Source organism: Cyphomyrmex costatus, unplaced genomic scaffold, assembly GCF_001594065.2.
Source record: "Cyphomyrmex costatus isolate MS0001 unplaced genomic scaffold, Ccosl1.0 scaffold398, whole genome shotgun sequence".
Lineage (NCBI taxonomy): Eukaryota > Metazoa > Arthropoda > Insecta > Hymenoptera > Formicidae > Cyphomyrmex > Cyphomyrmex costatus.
Genome location: NW_017278185.1, coordinates 575234 through 593191, shown reverse-complemented (window position 1 = coordinate 593191; position 17958 = coordinate 575234). Strand labels below are relative to the sequence as shown.

The window sequence follows — 17958 nt, the reverse complement described above, 5'->3', positions numbered from 1 at the left end:
TCGTTCCAACGATAATGAGTCAAAGTATATACGTGCACTATAACGTTTCACGTAAGCTATTGGACTTTTTTTATCTGACAAAACTAATTCTGTTGGTATTTTTTATTTGAGTAGCGAGTCAATCTTACCTTAACGGCAAAAAGTCATTGATTCCCTTTGAGTGCTATTCGAAAAATTCATTGTACATACAAACAAGTTAAATTCATAATTTGTAAGATAATGCCTACAAAGTTGAGAGCAAATCTTACAATTTACAATTTTAGGATTTCTTGAATTGATACCTTCATGAACCCCCCTCGGTTTGCTTTGAGTCCAAACTCTGTCAATTTCTCGTACTATTATTCTAACATTCCCTATCAGACATAACAAAACGTCGTATTCAAGTCGTTTATACGTGTCAGTTGTACCATCGATACATTCTATCGCGTTAGTAACGTGAGCCAAAAAGTGTTCGAGGATTTTGTTCACAGAAACGATATATGCTTCTATTGCACTCTCGTCGTCATCGTCATCGGTGATGGGAAGGCCCAGTGTGTCGCGACAGCAAGATCCGCTACGAAGCCTCACGGGCATGTCAGCCGTGCTGTTTCGAGGTGCTCGGTATATTCGGATCCTGCCCGCTTTTGGTAGAATGATCTGTAACACATGAGGCCTTAAGCAATCCGGGTTCCCTTTCAAAAGGATAACATTGCACGGCCATTGAAACTATAATACTAAAAAGAGCAAAATAACATTTCTTTCTCCAGGATAAAAATGCCAAGCTTTGTTTTATAATACTCTGCTTGAAGAAAAAAAAAAAAACGGTTTTACTGAAATATCTAAAAATTCAACTACGTAGAATGAACCGTTTTGCTGCAGTATCAAAAATTTAGCTAAATGTAAATCTGAAAATAATTTTGTAAGATCATCAAAATAATTATGTAAAGTTCAAGCTGATTGTTAGCATGTCAAAATCTTTTTTACAGCATTGCTTATTATATTTTTTAACCAAATAAAATTATTTTTCTATATTTAGTTATATTTTAGGTACTTCAGCGTTCTTTTCATATATATATAGATACATAACTGAAAATAATTTTGTTAGATATCAAAAGAATTGTGTAATATGCTCAAACTAATTGTTGAAATGTCAAAATATTTTTCGACATTAACCATCATATTTTTTTTATCAGTAAATGTTCTTTTATCGGTAAATCAGTGAAGAATACATGCCCGGACCAGACAGTCCGAACAAGGCGAAGAAAAAATACTTGTATTAATTGCTATTTATTATTTACAATTCCTCTGTTCACGGCCATCATAAATGAAGAAAGAATAAAGTTGATTGTGATATACCTGTGTGAGTGGACAGTTCCTCGAAACGATCGGATAGATCGGAAAGGCCAGTCTCGGCGTGTCGGCCAAGGATGTTCGGTAACGCATTCCTTCTGCCGGTCCTTCCGGTCGACAGAAACTCCTTCGAGTTGTCGCCGTTCTCGTAGGAACCGCCTGGTGTGACCGAGCCGCTCGTCGAGCTGCTCGTACCCTTGTCACCGGGTCCGTCCCCGATTTCTTCGGGGCCCACCTCCGTTCTCCTCGGCGTCAGCATCCTCAGCACTGTAAAGATACGCCAAATCCTGTGTTTGTGTTCGACGCTCCACAAAAACCAACGCTCCGCGTTTCGAACGCCACTCCGCAATGCTTCAATTTAGCAAAAAAAAAAAAAAAAAAAACCTGCTACTATTCAAAAAAGCTTCGATAAAGCTTTATTCGATTATTTTTATTAGTCTTCTTATAGTCTTTTATCGATTATATTTTAATGCAAAACGCATTAATTGTATGGAAAATTGAATCCCGATTAAATGAATCAATTTTCACATATAATATCTAGCGTATAGTAAACAAAAGATGTTATAGCTTCATGCCTACGACATCTTTTGTTATCATATCATAAACCACATCATATGCGAAAAGTAATTAATATATTTTACCCGGACTTAATTTTCTGTATAAATATGTATAGTATATATAGTGCAGATTTTTTAAATATTCTATTCAATCTATTGTCTTACGTAAGTTATGTAACTTTAATAAACGCGATTAGAATTGTAATTCTTAATTTTTAACATTGTTATCTTTCTCCTCATTAATAAGTAAATATACTTTAGTTCGAAGAAGATAAAGATATTCATGATTCAATCGACATCTTAATATAACTAAGAAATTGTAAATAACACTTAATGTGTTAAAAAGGAAAGAAAAGAAGCAGAATAGCTATAATAGTCTCATGTATCAACGTTGCAAATTGAGAATTAATAAGGTTACTAATTAAGTTTCAGTGACCTAGAATTATTAATCAAATTTTACAGAATATAGCAGCCTGCGGTTCGGAAAGGCTTTCAAAAGCTTCGAGATATGATAATAAAGTCAGCTGAGTGAGATTTATAGCAATAAGTATAACACAGAAAATTCGACTATATATTCACTGATATACGTCATAGGATTATAAACATGAATTTATGTTGAAATGTAAAGGCATGCAGTTAATTAAAAATATATAATTCCTGAATTAATTGATACTTCCAAGGCTTGATTATTATTATCGGTCGTATCGAATAAATTTTAGCCTTCGAATAATTAACCCTTCGGAGCTGACGTCAAAATCTGTAACACAGTTACGGACACAGAGTCTGTGAAACCAATTTAATTTATATTAGGTACTTGAAAGGTACTCCAATAAGCCAAAATTATACACAACTCAAATGTGTACAAACTAAGCTTATTTGAACATACAATTAATTAGAATTTGCAGATGCGTAACATAAAGAATATAATGGAGTGTATTCAATAAATTCACCGTCAGCTTTGCAGGGTAAAAGCCATGAGGATACCAAGATCGCTTTTACACACAACTTGCGCCTTTAATAATTATATAAATTATTTTAGCAAAAAAAAAAAATTATGAGAGCAAACGTGATATATACGCACTGAAAAGCGCTATATATCTAATTTAGCATCATCATCAATTTTTTGTTGTATTGTACATATTACAGTTCATATCTATGTCACAGCAATAGTTTAACTCGTTAATTACATCGTGACATTTTAATTATACTTTGCACCTTACTGCACAGTTACACGCGAGATCGATCGTGAGAGAGCAGTGTTGCGCGGTTCGAAAATATAGAGGTCTTTTTATGCGTATTGTACACACCGAACAATGAAAGATACATCGCAGCATCTCTATGCGGTATTTAACTCTGTATAAAAAAAGATCAAAACCTACACTCGTCAGACCCCAATTGTTTCAATGCCTATCACGAAACTAACAGTTTATCTTCTCGTTGCTCTGAGGGAGGATTTCCGCGATATTAATTCCGTTTCCATAAATGACTTTCATAACCAGCGCTGTATAAATGTATACATACTGAGATATAACGCGACACTACAAATACTTTGAAGCATTTTTCGATTGATCAATCCGTAAAGTTTTTTTTTTCCGATTGGTCAATCGAATGGTCCAATGTATTCATAGTAAATATTGAATGAAAATTGAATCACTCTTTTTCAAGACTAGCTCAATTTTACTCTTTAGAGTGAGATTCCACTCCAAAATAATTTAGAAAGTACGAGATAAAGGCAATATCAAAATTAGACCGAAATAACTAACAAGACCGAATAGTATATTTAAATTCTCACTCTAAGTGAGAATTAACTTTAATAAACGCGAAACTTTAATAAGTGAGAATTAAATAAAAAGGAAGCTTTTATGAAAAAAAAAAAATCGATAAACGCGATGACTCTACGCGAGACTCCTCGTTTCGCGGAGTTGAGGACTGATTTCCTACGAGCACTTACCTAGATGCCTCTCTCTAGCGATCTGAAAGGTTTCCTTGCTGACGAGTCTGTATACGGCCGTAATCTAAAGTGTCACGTTCTTCGTAAGTCGGCGCGGCGAACCGCCATCGAAAACATTATCAGTCGCTTCGGGAGGTTTATATGGTTCGTGTCCTATATCTACAAGATTCCGGAGTCATGTACCTTGCGATAATCATCGCGTCGACCGTGGCTCGCGAAGACGATCGTGGCATACGCCGCGCGAAACTGCCGCTTCGAAAAGGAGATCGATAGAGGAAGAGTCCGAAATACTGGCGTCTAATCGCTTACGCACACACAGTTGACAAGAAAATGGGTATATCGACGACTCTCATCCATGAGCATCGATTACCTCAAAAACGATTTTTTTAGTCTCGCAGCAAATTTGATCAAACGTCATCTCCTCTGTTTTCTCATTTTTTTTTTCAATATTAAAAGCTTTGATAAATTTTGCTCAAAATTTATTCGAGATTGGAAAATAAAATGTCTGTTAGTGCCCTTTAAAAGCTTGATATTTAAAAACATTTCAAAATTTGTAGTTTTATGGCAGGAACTATTAATATCTCGAGCAATTATTTTCAAATCCGTTGAAGAGATTTTTAAACGTGTGTGAAAGAGGAAGCAGTAATTTTGAGGTATCTACTATTACATATATAAATCTAAAAATATAAATATTGACGTGTTCTTTGTATTTATTGCCTTAACCTTTTGGAGCTAACGCCAAAATCTAAAACACATTTACTGAAGCTGGGTCTGTAAAATTCATTTAATTTATAAAAGTTTAAAAGTTTGCGGCCAACATATAATTTTGCGATAATTTTTACATCAATCTGTTTTTCAGTTTATATTATAAGTAACAATAAAATTGTTATAAACAACTTAAAAAAACACGATTTCAAATATTATTATATTAAATATTTATTGTATATATATTAAATATTACTTATAAAAATTCTTTATTTGAAGAGTACAACAAAATTATTCATTGGCCGGAACTTTTAACAACCATTGTATGTTAATTAAAAGGACCTAAGTAATTTCAAGGAATCTCAAAATGGCACGTAAAAAAGAATTAGTAAGTTAGGTTAATATATAATTTAATATATATATAAGAATAATCCAAATTTACAGATGTAAGAGATAAGGAATAATTTAATATATATATTTTTAAAGAGATTTATATAATTAGTGGGTCCAATAGACTCACCGTTAGCGCTACGGAGAAATAAAAATATTTCGGACGGTATATTACTGTTGCATTAATTTCCACGATACGATAACGTATGTAATATACATATATCTTAATACCTTAACCGTAATTTACATCATCGATATGCGGAATATTTCAATACAGGCGATTCGAATATGTTTTTTTTTCCAGTGCAAAGTCTTTCCGTGCTAGTAACCACAAGCTGCAAAAGCGAATTTAAATAAAGCCTGCTTGCCACATTTGCAAAAAATGTGACGACTACAAGCGGATTAACAACGTTGTTAGCTGCTTTTCTCGAGCTGCAACATGCATTTTAGTTCACTCTTATCTTCGTCCATTACTTTAGCATGCTGTTAGTGACGTATTTTGAATAATAAAGGCAATATATTACATAGCGATAAGGTGAGGCAAAATGAGCTTCGCGAAGTTTCCGATCGATCCAAAAAAATGCAGCCAATTCACGAGGATCAAGTTAATTGCTCGGAAGAACGCGCTGCGACTCGACTAGATACAACGACTGTGATTAAAACATGTACAGTAAGTACGTCTTTGAGAATGCGCATGACGGAATAGAAATTTCGCGAAGTAAATAACGTAGATATATCGCATCGCGGGTGAAAATCGATAAACCGTCATCGCGGGCTTTCGTTTTATCTCGAAACTCGCCGTATCTCGTTTTCGCTATTTTAATTTGCCCTACAAAGATTATTATTATGGTTGGCGAAAACACCGAGCGCTGCAGAAGATAATTCCAACACGAATGTATCGCGCGTTAATATTCAGCTTATTTGTATAGCATTTCCAAATAATTAAACACACCGTGTTTGTACACCGTTGATACACATATAGTTGAAAGTTTGCTGGGCATATTGCGTCTCGTTTAATGTCGCTTCTTAACAATGATTATTCATGCTTTCAAAATAATGAATACGGATTGTTCTGGATCACATTTAAAAATAATTCAAAAAATTTAGCGGCAATTAAAAATCTAGGTTAAAAATTATTTCAATAGGAAACAATATTGTTTTTATCTGTGCTGTAAAATAGAAATATATTGATTTTAAATAATCAAGGTAATTTATGTAAATTTTCATTGCAAAGCACAAATTAGTTCTGTGAATGAATAAAATTTATTTATTTATTTACAAAATAACCAATCTCTGCATCGCAATAAAATTTTGCATAAATTATTTTAAATACTTCATTTTTATATAAAAATCAAAATTTCTGTCATTGTTTTTTAAATTATAGTAATAAAAAATAACAAAATAAATAAACTGCAAAAATTATTTAATAAAAATAAAATATTTATAAAGACACAATATTGTTTTATATTTTTATGTGTACGTAGTTTTTTTAAAATATAAATATTAACACAGTTGTAAAATGAGTGTAATACATTTTTAATAGAGTAGTCTAGAAATAGTCACAGTGAATGTTTTTACTTCCATAGCGGCAAAAAAAATGCGAATTTTAAAATATTATTTCGTATGGATATTATTTAACATATATTTTCTTTCCTTTTTAATAACTATTTTTTATGAACATTTAAAATATGCTATTCCATAAAAAATTTGAAATAAAAATTGCGTCGTATTAATGAAAAACTTTCTTTTTTTTTTATAAATACTGTTATAATACAATATTATTCAACATACTCTACTTATAATAATATTTATTTCATTTCTATTTACTCTTTTCAAGAAATTGTAATTAAATCCACATCCATGATATCTTAAATAAAATACAAATAAATCAGAAAACAGTCAATACATAATATGGTACATTGTTAATAATGTGTAATACGCAATATATATATTGATATTAGTCATTCTAATTGAAGTATAAAAACATGCCCGACGTCGTCCATATAAAAAGAAATCAGTGACAATTCCCGGATTAAATCACGCTTCAATTAGGTTCACTTGTCAGCCTCCAAGGTGAGCCGATTCCGCCATAGGAATTGTTTCCGGAACCCGCAGAGTGTTGTACGTCGCAAAATAACTCGCGAAGGCCAAGAAAAATTAGTCAAATTAGTTAGCGCACATAGGTTAGTTCAGATCGACTGGATTAGTTGTTGCGAGCACGAGATCAGTAAATGATACCTTTTGCACGTGTAAGCTTCCTTCGATATCGAAGCTTGCGCGACGCATAGCCGGAAGTAGCGAGGCAATCTGCTGCCGCAGCGAGGAACAACCGCTGCCGCGAGGAACTGCCGCCAATGCCGCCGTTGTCGTTGGGCAGCACTTTGCGCAGCTTCACCTATAATCGCACGTTTTCACCATATTACAAAGCACTCCTATCGTTGGAAATCTACACGACGTTGGAAACCTGGACGAATCAGATAAACGCAACGTCGCGAGTTCGGCTTGCAAATGTGCCACGATACGCACAACCCGTGGGAAAATCTTGGTCCGTTTCTTTTCTACGCGAGAACAAAAGATACTTCCCGGAAGCCACGATGGACTTCAGCGCGAATTTTTCTATGGAGAACAAAAGCTTGTTTCGGAAAGTCATCTGGACAAAAATATTAAAAATACTTTTTAAAGAACACAAAATTAAAGATGAATAATTCGGTGAATAAAATAAATGTGTGCGTGGAATATGCATAGAATATATTTAAATATATTCGCCATAAAGAACTTCAAAATGAAGCAATTTAACTGAGAATATTTAAATATTTGTAAATATTATAAATATTCAGATGCGACCAAGAGATCTAATTAACTGTATAAAATAATTTTAATTGATGTATGTTTCGAATTTTTTACATTTGTTCCTGCTGCCAACAATAATCTACAAAAGTGATCGGTATATCATAAATAGATCGCGATCGATTTAATAATACAGAATAGACAACATCAAGATCTTAAATCACAGTGTACTGTTTCCACAAATTTAATGTATTCATATTAACACCACTGCAGAAAAACGATATTTCAATGATAGACTGTAAAATAATAGGCTACGAAATAATAGACTATAACGACAGCCAATGATGGATTACGACAATAACTAATAAATCGCGATTAAATGCAAATCATCGTGTAGAATCAGGAAGATTAAGTAGTTTTATTAGGAAAAAAATAAAATATTTTCATGGAAATATTTATATAAAAATACACGATATATAAATATTTATCAATAATTAATTAAATATTTACATTTAATTAAATTTATTGAAAAACAAGGGAGAGTGGTATTTTACCCGAATCGTGACGTAAATACTCCGCAGAGAGATTAGGTTTTTTCAGGGTTTGTTTTTAAATTTCAAACTTTACATATGTATCTTCACGTCGCTGATTTAATCCCGTGAAAACGTGGAATGCATTTCCGTAAACTGCGCGTCCAACCTTGGAAGATAATATCTGTCGTAACACAACACATGTCGAGAGAATACAAGCACGGTATGTATATACAATCGCGTAGGTGCTTTATACTCATTCATGATTCATACACCCACCCAAAGCTCCCGATTGCACATGATAAAACTGTTTACAATGTCGAACCTACAAATGCCGGAGACGCAAATCCCTGAGTTCTGTGGCAGAAGGAAAAGATACGAAATTGAATAACATAAACAAAAGAGCTAAATAAATCCATATCAAGATAACGACTTGACAAATCCAGAAGGCAATGAACGATAAGATAATCACTTCTTTGATCTTCGTCTCTAGCGAATTTCCTCAGAGCGATCTTCCGACGTCTCGACTTACAATTCTAAATGAAACTATTAAAAGTTTTCCTTATCATGAAGAGCAAAGAAACAGTTATATAAAAAAAGATAATTACTTTGAGAATAATGATTCACTATACAGAGTGTTCAATTAGAAAAAAACACTCGTTCCTTGGTGGTGCATTTTGTTATACAAATTCTACAGATGATTTTTTAAATCACAGTTTTCAAATGTTTAAAAAGCTGTTATTCTTATACAACAATTTTAGTTTTACATCTGTTACATAATAAGAGTTATACATAAAAGAATGTTTTCTTTAAGTATTTACAAATTTACCTAAGTAATCTTAACAGATCTTAAAAAAATTTTGTTCGACTATGAAAATATTACATAAGATTTCAAGCATGATTTCAAACAACGTTGCAAAATTGACATTCCAATAACAAGTTACAATAAACGTCCTATATTATTATTTTGATGGTCTAATAAAATTATCTTCAAAAATCTGTATCTAGCTAAATTTTTAGATACTTCAGCAAAATTATTCTTTCTGTACTATGTAGCGAACGATCAATAATCTGTCAAAAACACAATACCTCTATAATATATTTCTGAGATAAATGTCTGTATAGAAAGAATAGTTTTACTGAAGTACATATATTTAAAAATTTATAGAGAGAGAGAGAGAGAGAGAGATCTAAAAATCATTTTGTTAATCCCTCAAAATAATTACGTACTAGAATATTATAACTTTTTGAGATATTATTTGTTATGTTCAAGTATCTTACATAATTTTTTTTGTAATTCCACAAAATAATTTGCAGATCTGTATCTAACTACATTTTTAGATATTTCAACAAAACAACTATTATTTCTGTGTATTTTTAAAATATTGGAAAAAATGCGGGACAAAATATAATTTTGTATATGTTCTACGCAAAAAAGAATGTAATATCTTAATGCAGGATACACATTTCTGCGGATTAATATATACATATTAACCAGAGTTGGAAGTATAAACATGCTTATATTCACAAATGTTCGATGAAACAGACGAATATTTAAAAAAAATCGAGAAGACACACATATCACAAAGAAAAATCTCTAACGCAAATCGACGCTTCGCTTTGACATTGTAACGAACTTTATATAATCAGAAACACGATAATACTTCCGTTATTTAAAATTATAAATAATACAGCGATATACACAAAGATACGCCTATTTATGCGAGGTCTCGGTTCACTACTTCAATAGATCTTACGCGATTACGTAGATTTCTATATGAATACCTATTATGTCAGAATTATTCAGAACTTTCAACATAAAAGTATTAATCCAAAAAAACAGTAATAGTCTAAAATTGTTTCGCAAAAGAATGAATAAATTATTACGCCAAAAAAATGTTCTAAATAACATTTTAACAGGCCAATAAGCGCAAACCGTGAGAAAGCATTGTATGAATAAATATAAAATTTTACAGTTTCCATCGATAAAATAGAAAAACCGATGGAAACACGCTCTTTTCTATTTAAAGCGAGTAAGAGGCCTTGAAAAATTCGCGTGAAATTTTTTAAATATCTGAAACTTCTCTCCGAATATCTCTGAGGTAAATTTTATTTTTGCCACATTATTTGGAATCAGACGTAGATTGAAAATTTTTAGATCGTAGTAACCTTCACAAATAAATGCTTCTATGATACCTGTACAGAAAGAATGGTTTTGCTGAAATATCTAAAAATTTATCTAATTACAAAATCTGAAAATAATTTTAATGGACTAAGATAATTATGTAGGAATTGATTACTATAGAGAGAGAATATCAAAACTTTTTACAACATTGCTCATCATGCTTAAGATTTCTACATAGTTATTTTTATGGTAAGTACATTATCCTACATAATTATTTGATGATTCAACAAAATTATTTTCAAATCTGTAGCTATATATAAAAAAATGTTTACTTCAGCAAAATGATTCCTTCCATGTGAAAAGATTGGAAGATGTGTGTATCACCGATGGAAACTGATCACAAAAGCTTATCGGAATAAAGCAATCTGCTGATCAGCTAAAATTCAGCTAGAAGGATTGGACGTCATCGTATGCACCCACCTCATCGATATTGCACGTCATTTACTGGGCGATGTAGGGACCAAATTGAGATCCGCTTTCGATCAGGGACAGAGGATCATCTTTTAGGAATATTAAGGCTCCGACACGTCACTCGACAACTATATGTATATCGGATTATGACGTCGGAGGCTACGTCGAATGAAAACCAAGTCCGGCAATACATAGTTTTTTTTCTCCACGTCGATATAAATACATTTCTTTCCACGTCGCACTTATAATTAATTATTCACGAATTAAAAATTAATACTCTTGAGATCTTCTTCTTACAAGATTTTTTTTTATCGAGATGGGTTTATCTATCTCAACGTATACGTAAGAAGTTGCATGTAGCTCCTCGTTCTTTTTCTGATGTCATATCTATTTAATATAGTTAATGATGGATTAACATTATGACATTTCTTGAGGAAAAACATTTTGTAATTAGCTTTAGGTGTATTTTATCGTCAATCATACACGGAAGCTGTCGTGACATTCATATTTCTTTATATAACCATTTATCAGCATTAAAAAAAAATAACGTCTGTTATTTGAACGAAACAGAAAAGGCGCGGGTAATCGCGCTATTTTTAGCAGGTCAGATGGATGCTTCGCATGATATATGTATTTTCATCGCAGCGGGAGTGCGAAGTTTCCACAAAGTGCCACCACTGTAAAGAGAGCTGTATAGATAATTGGTAAATCGGCCCTTTATTTACGAGTCGCAGATGTAAAGTCGCGCAGCAGCAACAGAGATACTAATTGGGATCGTAGTGCGTGGGCGAAAAGTGAAATCATCGTCTACAATCGTTAACACAGCATCGTTATCTGCGTAAATGATGCAGACACTGACGCGGCAAGCGTCTCTCTGGCGTATTATATCTAAAATTACTACTACTTTAATTGGCAGACGCAGGTACCTGAAGCCTGAAGCGGGCTAATAAGAATTTCTCGTAACTCTATTTCGCTAAAATTCACTACGATACCCAAAGGGAAGACTTTCAAGGTACATGCAATATTAGACATAATTATGATGAAGTCGAAGGAAAAAAAATAAATAATTAACTCGTAACAGAAAAAAAATACATTTTTTTTACACTAAAAAAAACATTATTTTCTATTTTCTAAAAGTAATACTTAAAAAAATAAATTTTTCAGAAAAAAGAAAATTTTTAATTAACAAAAAATTAACAACTAATTAAATGAATATCAGTAAAAATAATATAATCTCAAAAACATGATCAATTTTGTTTTACAAGTCTTAAAAAAACTTTTTTAAAGTTTAAACAAAAAATAATTCGAAATATTATCAAGAGTTTATATTTATCTTATAGTTAGCTAGCATGATAAAATTAAAAAAATAAAATAATTTATAAAAAATATTCAAATCTAAAGACCGTCAATGTACGAACATAACTAATACAAATACGAAACCTATAACAGTCTAGCTTGGATCTTAGTTACTTATATATGTATATAATTTCGCGTGAATTTATATCAGAAGACGCGGTATTGTCTCCGGCCATGTTCAAAAACTGATAGTAATATGTGTGTAGACTTTCCAAACTGCGTGCCGAACAATTGTCGATCTTGAAACGCAACTCTAGTAGACTACCGTAATATAATACTATCACGAATTAAATTGATTAACAATTTAATAATTAATTATTGCTCTTTTTTAATTATTGCATCTCTCTTATACCGATATGTTAAAATCTGAAAATACTAAATCTGGAAATAACTTTTTATTACGAAAAATATTACCTCGGTCAGGAGTCGAATAAAATAATTTCTTCTTCAAACTTTGATCATTAAAATTATCTTAACTTTAAATATTCTCTAAAAGACTTTCTTATTTTAAAAAATGGCGCAATCAGAATATTTTATTTTTTTTGTGTCATTGTAGAAAGTATTAATTCTTTGAAAACTTCAAAGATGATACAAATGTTATTTGGTGGACGAATAGACTGTAAAGTTAAGTTACATTATTTTCTATGATTAATAGAATAATCTTTAATTAATTTACTAATAATAATCCGAAAATCAAATTTTTTTTGTAATTATGTAATTTTTTAAATAAAGGGAAACGATGTGAATTCTCGCGGGATCTACTATAATTTTTATTTTTGTTTTATTTTTTAAAGAATTGTTTAAAACTGTGAAAAAGAATTAAAATTGAGGAACATAAACTTATCGCAGATAATGACAATTTAAAAATTATAAAAAGTGTCAGGGTCATCAGGATTCATATGTTTCAATCACAAGTTAAAAAAAAAACAAGGAAAATAATTTTTTAAATATCTTAAAGAGTTTTATATTGTTAAAGAGTTTTAAGCAACATCAGGAATAATTATAAAGATTAGAACAAACAATTAATTACTAAAATAAATAAAAACAAAACTTTTGTGTCTTGTGATAGACTTCACTGTTAATTATTGAAGAACGTTACTTCTTTTCTTGCTGTCTTTAGCTCACCGTAATATCAAGTTCGACCCTGACACCCACATACTCAACGAGATGATATGTCACAGTAGCAAGTAATATTCTATGAATATACACGGAATTCGATCGGATAATAATAGTGTCGTTCTTATTGAATCGATACAATCCGTCATTGCATGCCGAATCTTCAATCAATCGTAATTCACCCTCGATCTTTCCACCCGAAGCAGAAAAGTCTACACTAAAATCTTTTACAGAACGGAAATGGGTTTTCCGTGACTTTATATAATATCGTTACTCTTGTAAGTGACTATATATTAGTTGTATCATCTTTCTACGAAGTAGACTTTATACATTTACGGATAGCCTGTCGTGAAAGATGAAGACGCAAAAGAACTTTATCCTACAAATGATAATAGTTGACAGACAGATAATTATAATGATCTGTCATCAAAATATAATCCAGAGAGATTGATTCTTCGTCATTGACGTCTCGATATCTTTATTATTATCCATATATCTTCACGAATCGCTCGATGCCCTGATAATACGAGGAGACTTACTCGAAATAAAAGGTCCAATCTCGGAAAAATGGAGCACAAAGAACGCTGAGAATGTTATTGATCGCCGTTAACGGCGTGGGAGTATGTTTCTCAAACATACCTAGTATTATCGATCAAATTTTTCGTAAACGCATCCTTTACATATTTACGTTTAGTTGTTAACGTTGTTGAGAAGACAAGTCAAGATAAGAATCCTAGCAAGTTACACGAGTCGTATAAGAGCCAGGCGAACATGACGGACAACGTTCTCGACTTGTCACGCGATCTCCACAAAACATTGAGCAACGTGTACGACTACGTTTTAGAATTTTCTTCAATCATGTACCCTTCTACCAATGTAGAATAACTGTAATCTCGGTTTAACTAGCTCTCTTCAACTTTTTCTAATCTTTAGAACCAGAAGAAGACGAGGAAGAAGATATAAAGAGTTAGTGGAATCAAGATTGGAATTAAGGCTGCTTTCCTTTTAAGCGATACAGTCAACACACAAGTTCTATCTTTGTTATTCATTGAATGCTAAGAAGGATCGAGTGACGTCAAGTGTGCCTCTATAAGAGAAGCAGCCTAAATTACATTGGTAAAAAGTTTCGGTACGACGTAAAGTAAAAAAAAGATTCTAAACGTACAATTTATTTGTGTGTGTGACTACGAATTAAAAGTTTTAATTTATCGACGTTACTTTGCGATGTATAATAATTGACTTGTCGGTTTATTAAAATGGGAAATAATTCCCGATTACGCAGGTCGACGCTAATGACAAAATCCAGATATATCGAATGTCAATTGATTCGCTTTGAAATTTCCAAGTTATTTACTTTCGCTTTGCAAAATCCTCGAATGTTATTACGGGAGCGTTTATTCGCGTGTAATTTTGCATAATCGCATTCGCGTTTGAAACGAGACACCGACGACGAATCGAGTGTCATTTAACGGTGACACGAGGACGTTTGCGCCGCTCCGTAACAACTCGGGAAATTGATCAATTTCAGACTATAGGTGACACTCCAAAAGTGTCTCGTGCATCTAACTCCGCTCGGTCTCGACGTGTATTACGACAATGACGTAATTCAACTCTTGTACAATAAGCGATCGAGCAATCGCGCCCGCGCAAGACAGATTTCCGATCGACTCTTGAAAATGGACCGGAGAAGGTTTCCCTTGTGATTTCTCAATCACACCGTGAATAAACGGCTTTGCCCTTGATTTTGACGATCGGTATATGACGACACCGTCCGACGAGAGAAGCGGTTACTCGAGAAACATTATGGTGAAGACTTCCTATACCTCTGGCTATCTTTCATTTCGTGCTGTCCTTCGTCTATCTATTACTGACGCTTTGATCGATTTCGAATCGATTTGTCATGAAGAGGGATTAATAAATTTTACAAGCAGTTAAAAAAGAGAAGGATGTTTCTCCCACTATTAAACAGACATCAAAATCATTCTGAACTTAATTTTACACGGACAGAACAATTTTGCTAAAATATCTAAAAATTGTGACGTATACAGAGATTCGAAGGTTGTCGAAAATTTTTTATTCTAAAATTCCATAAGTAACTCTTCCTTGATTTCCAGATTTCATAATTTTCCCTGACTTTTAATATTATAATAAAAAAAATTTTTGTATACATTTCTTCTAATTTGAAAACTTACAAATATTTTGCTGAGAGATCGATTTAACAGTGCAATATAAATTACTATTAATATTGCTGACAATGCATGCATTATTAATTGTTGAGTTGGCAGTATTCCAAACGTAGATATGATGTATATTATACGTATTAAACTTGCCTTTATTAAGAAAATCGAGATTCTCGTGAAACTGTGACTCGAAGATGAAAGATAGTTTGTTAAAAATTTCTGATACATTATATTTATATAATACTAAAAACACACATTTACATAAAAATCTTTAATATAATGGTTCTCTTAACTCGACTTTTAAGAATATATTCTTGGATCCTCTAAGTAAGTGACGCAGGCAATTGTTAATATTATAGTTTGAAAATTAATTATCAATCCAGCATGTTCCATAAAAAACACGTGCGCTCTTGAAATCACTGATTTAACGATTACACACAACACGTAAATGTCATAGTTGTGTTACAAATTGCGAGTATAGAAGTCGCGTGAGAACTCCAGGAAATTCCGATCGATTACTAACTTCGAGCTAAGGATGGAGTAGTATTATATTTAAAGACTGACAAAATACAACGTAAAAATCCAGCCGTGCAGGGAATACCATTGATTTTCCAGGGAATTCTGCGTCGATGCGGTAGGACACAATACAAATGAATAATACAATTTGGCGTAAAAGCTCGGATAATATAATCAATAGTTTAGAAAAGAGTGGAACTGCCTTTTTGTAAAGCACACAATTACGAGAGGTAAAAAGAGGGGCGAAAATGTAGTGCTGCGTTCTAAAAAGAAAAAGAACGTAGGTACAGATTTTGCAAGAAGAAATCTCGAATATATCAGATAAATCTATTATTACGAACGCATATAATACCGTCGAGATATTACACCCGATTGCACAATGCCAGGCGTAAAATCCATCGGACTGCGATTATCCGCGTTTTACATTCTTTCGCCGCGACCGGTTAATCTGGAAATTGACGGAAATTGAGCCGCGACGGGGATCATCGACTGATCACGTCACGGGTAAACTTTGATCCCCGCGGATTTCGTTTTTAACGAGAGCCCCGGACAGATGTGACTTCCACGTCATCAGAAAACGATAAATCGTGCGCGCGAAGAAACGCATCGATCCTCGCTATCGGGGGAGGAGGGATTATACGCGAGCGAATAATAGAGTCGTTTCTCGTGCTGCGTGCTCCGCATTCGCGTCACGATTTTCGCCTTCCGTCGCGCTCGCGCCCACTCGCGCGTCGCCTCGAGCGGAAAGGAGACGGAATTAAGCGGATCTCGAGATAGAAGAGTCGAGAGATACGACAAAAGGTGCGCGCGCGGGCGCGTAGAAGCAACAATAAATAGAAGAAAGCGGATAAATAGGAAAAAACGGACGGAAATAATAAACTCGTGAACGAAAGGTGGGAGAAAGAGAGAGGACGACGACCTTGCGAATCAGAAATGACAGCCCACGCGTGACCTTTCGGAAAGTTCGATCGAGCAAAATTCATCGCGCGCCGTCTTTACCGTCTCGCCGAGCTGTTCACATCTCACAGCGAGAGAGAGAGAAGAAAGAAAGGGAAGAAAAAAAAAAAAGCGCGGAGAGCCGCGCGCGCGTTTACTCGCCGTGACGCGCGCGCGTGACGTCGGCGCCGATTCACAGACTCACCATCGGGGACGTGACGTTGCTGCGTGTTACGGCGTCGCCGGCCGCCGCTGTGCGTCCCTCTCTCGTGTGTGCGTTATCGCGCGGCCCCACACCGCCGCGTGACGCGGCGTCGACGCTCGTCGTTACAACACACGGGAGTAACACGTTAGATCTCTCGGTATACGCCGCGCGTGTGGTGACGCCGCCACCGCCGCCGCCGCCGTTGTCTCTATACTCCTACTCCGATCTCCTCTCCTTCTCCTCCGTCTCTCGCCTACTACTGCCGACGACGGGCGCGAATGTGAAATTATTGCGTGTCGCCGAGACGTCGCGCGTCGCAACGAAACGCGACGCGACGCGACGCGACGCGACGCCGCGCGACGCCGCGCACGGCGGGTCGCACGCGGAGCGTGTACGTGCGAGGAGTACCTTCCTTTCCTTCCCTTTGTTTCGTGCGTTCCCTCCTGCGTTTCTCAAACGCAAATCGATACTACCCACGGATGTATCCGCGCACGGCGATGTACTCGCCGATGGACTCGTGGACGCGTGCACGTGCGACGGACGGACGCCGCGCGCGGCAGCGACAGTGGCGGCGGCGGTCGAACCGCCGCCGCTTGCAATCAGGCGCAGCAGCACAAACAGTCCCCCCCGCGGGCGATTCACGCGGATGGAGATGACCTAAGTCGCGGAGACGCGACAAACGGTGGAAACGGCCAACGCACCGACTGCGGGCCCGCAGTTGGAGGCGGCGATGGTCGGCGGCGACGGCGGCGGCGGCGGCGACGGCGGCGCGCACAACAAAGACGGCGACATCGTTTCCCGATC

General features: G+C 34.8%; 1 protein-coding gene across 1 annotated transcript; it reads right to left on the bottom strand.

Moving 5' to 3' along the window:
* LOC108776973 (uncharacterized) lies at positions 1-17958 on the bottom strand. Its single transcript, XM_018543743.1, has 4 exons — positions 17155-17958; positions 7171-7327; positions 1336-1596; positions 1-636 (listed from the first exon to the last, which is right to left on the bottom strand). Exons 1-4 carry the CDS (start codon positions 17155-17157, stop codon positions 575-577), a joined length of 483 nt encoding a protein of 160 aa, XP_018399245.1. The 5' UTR covers positions 17158-17958; the 3' UTR covers positions 1-574.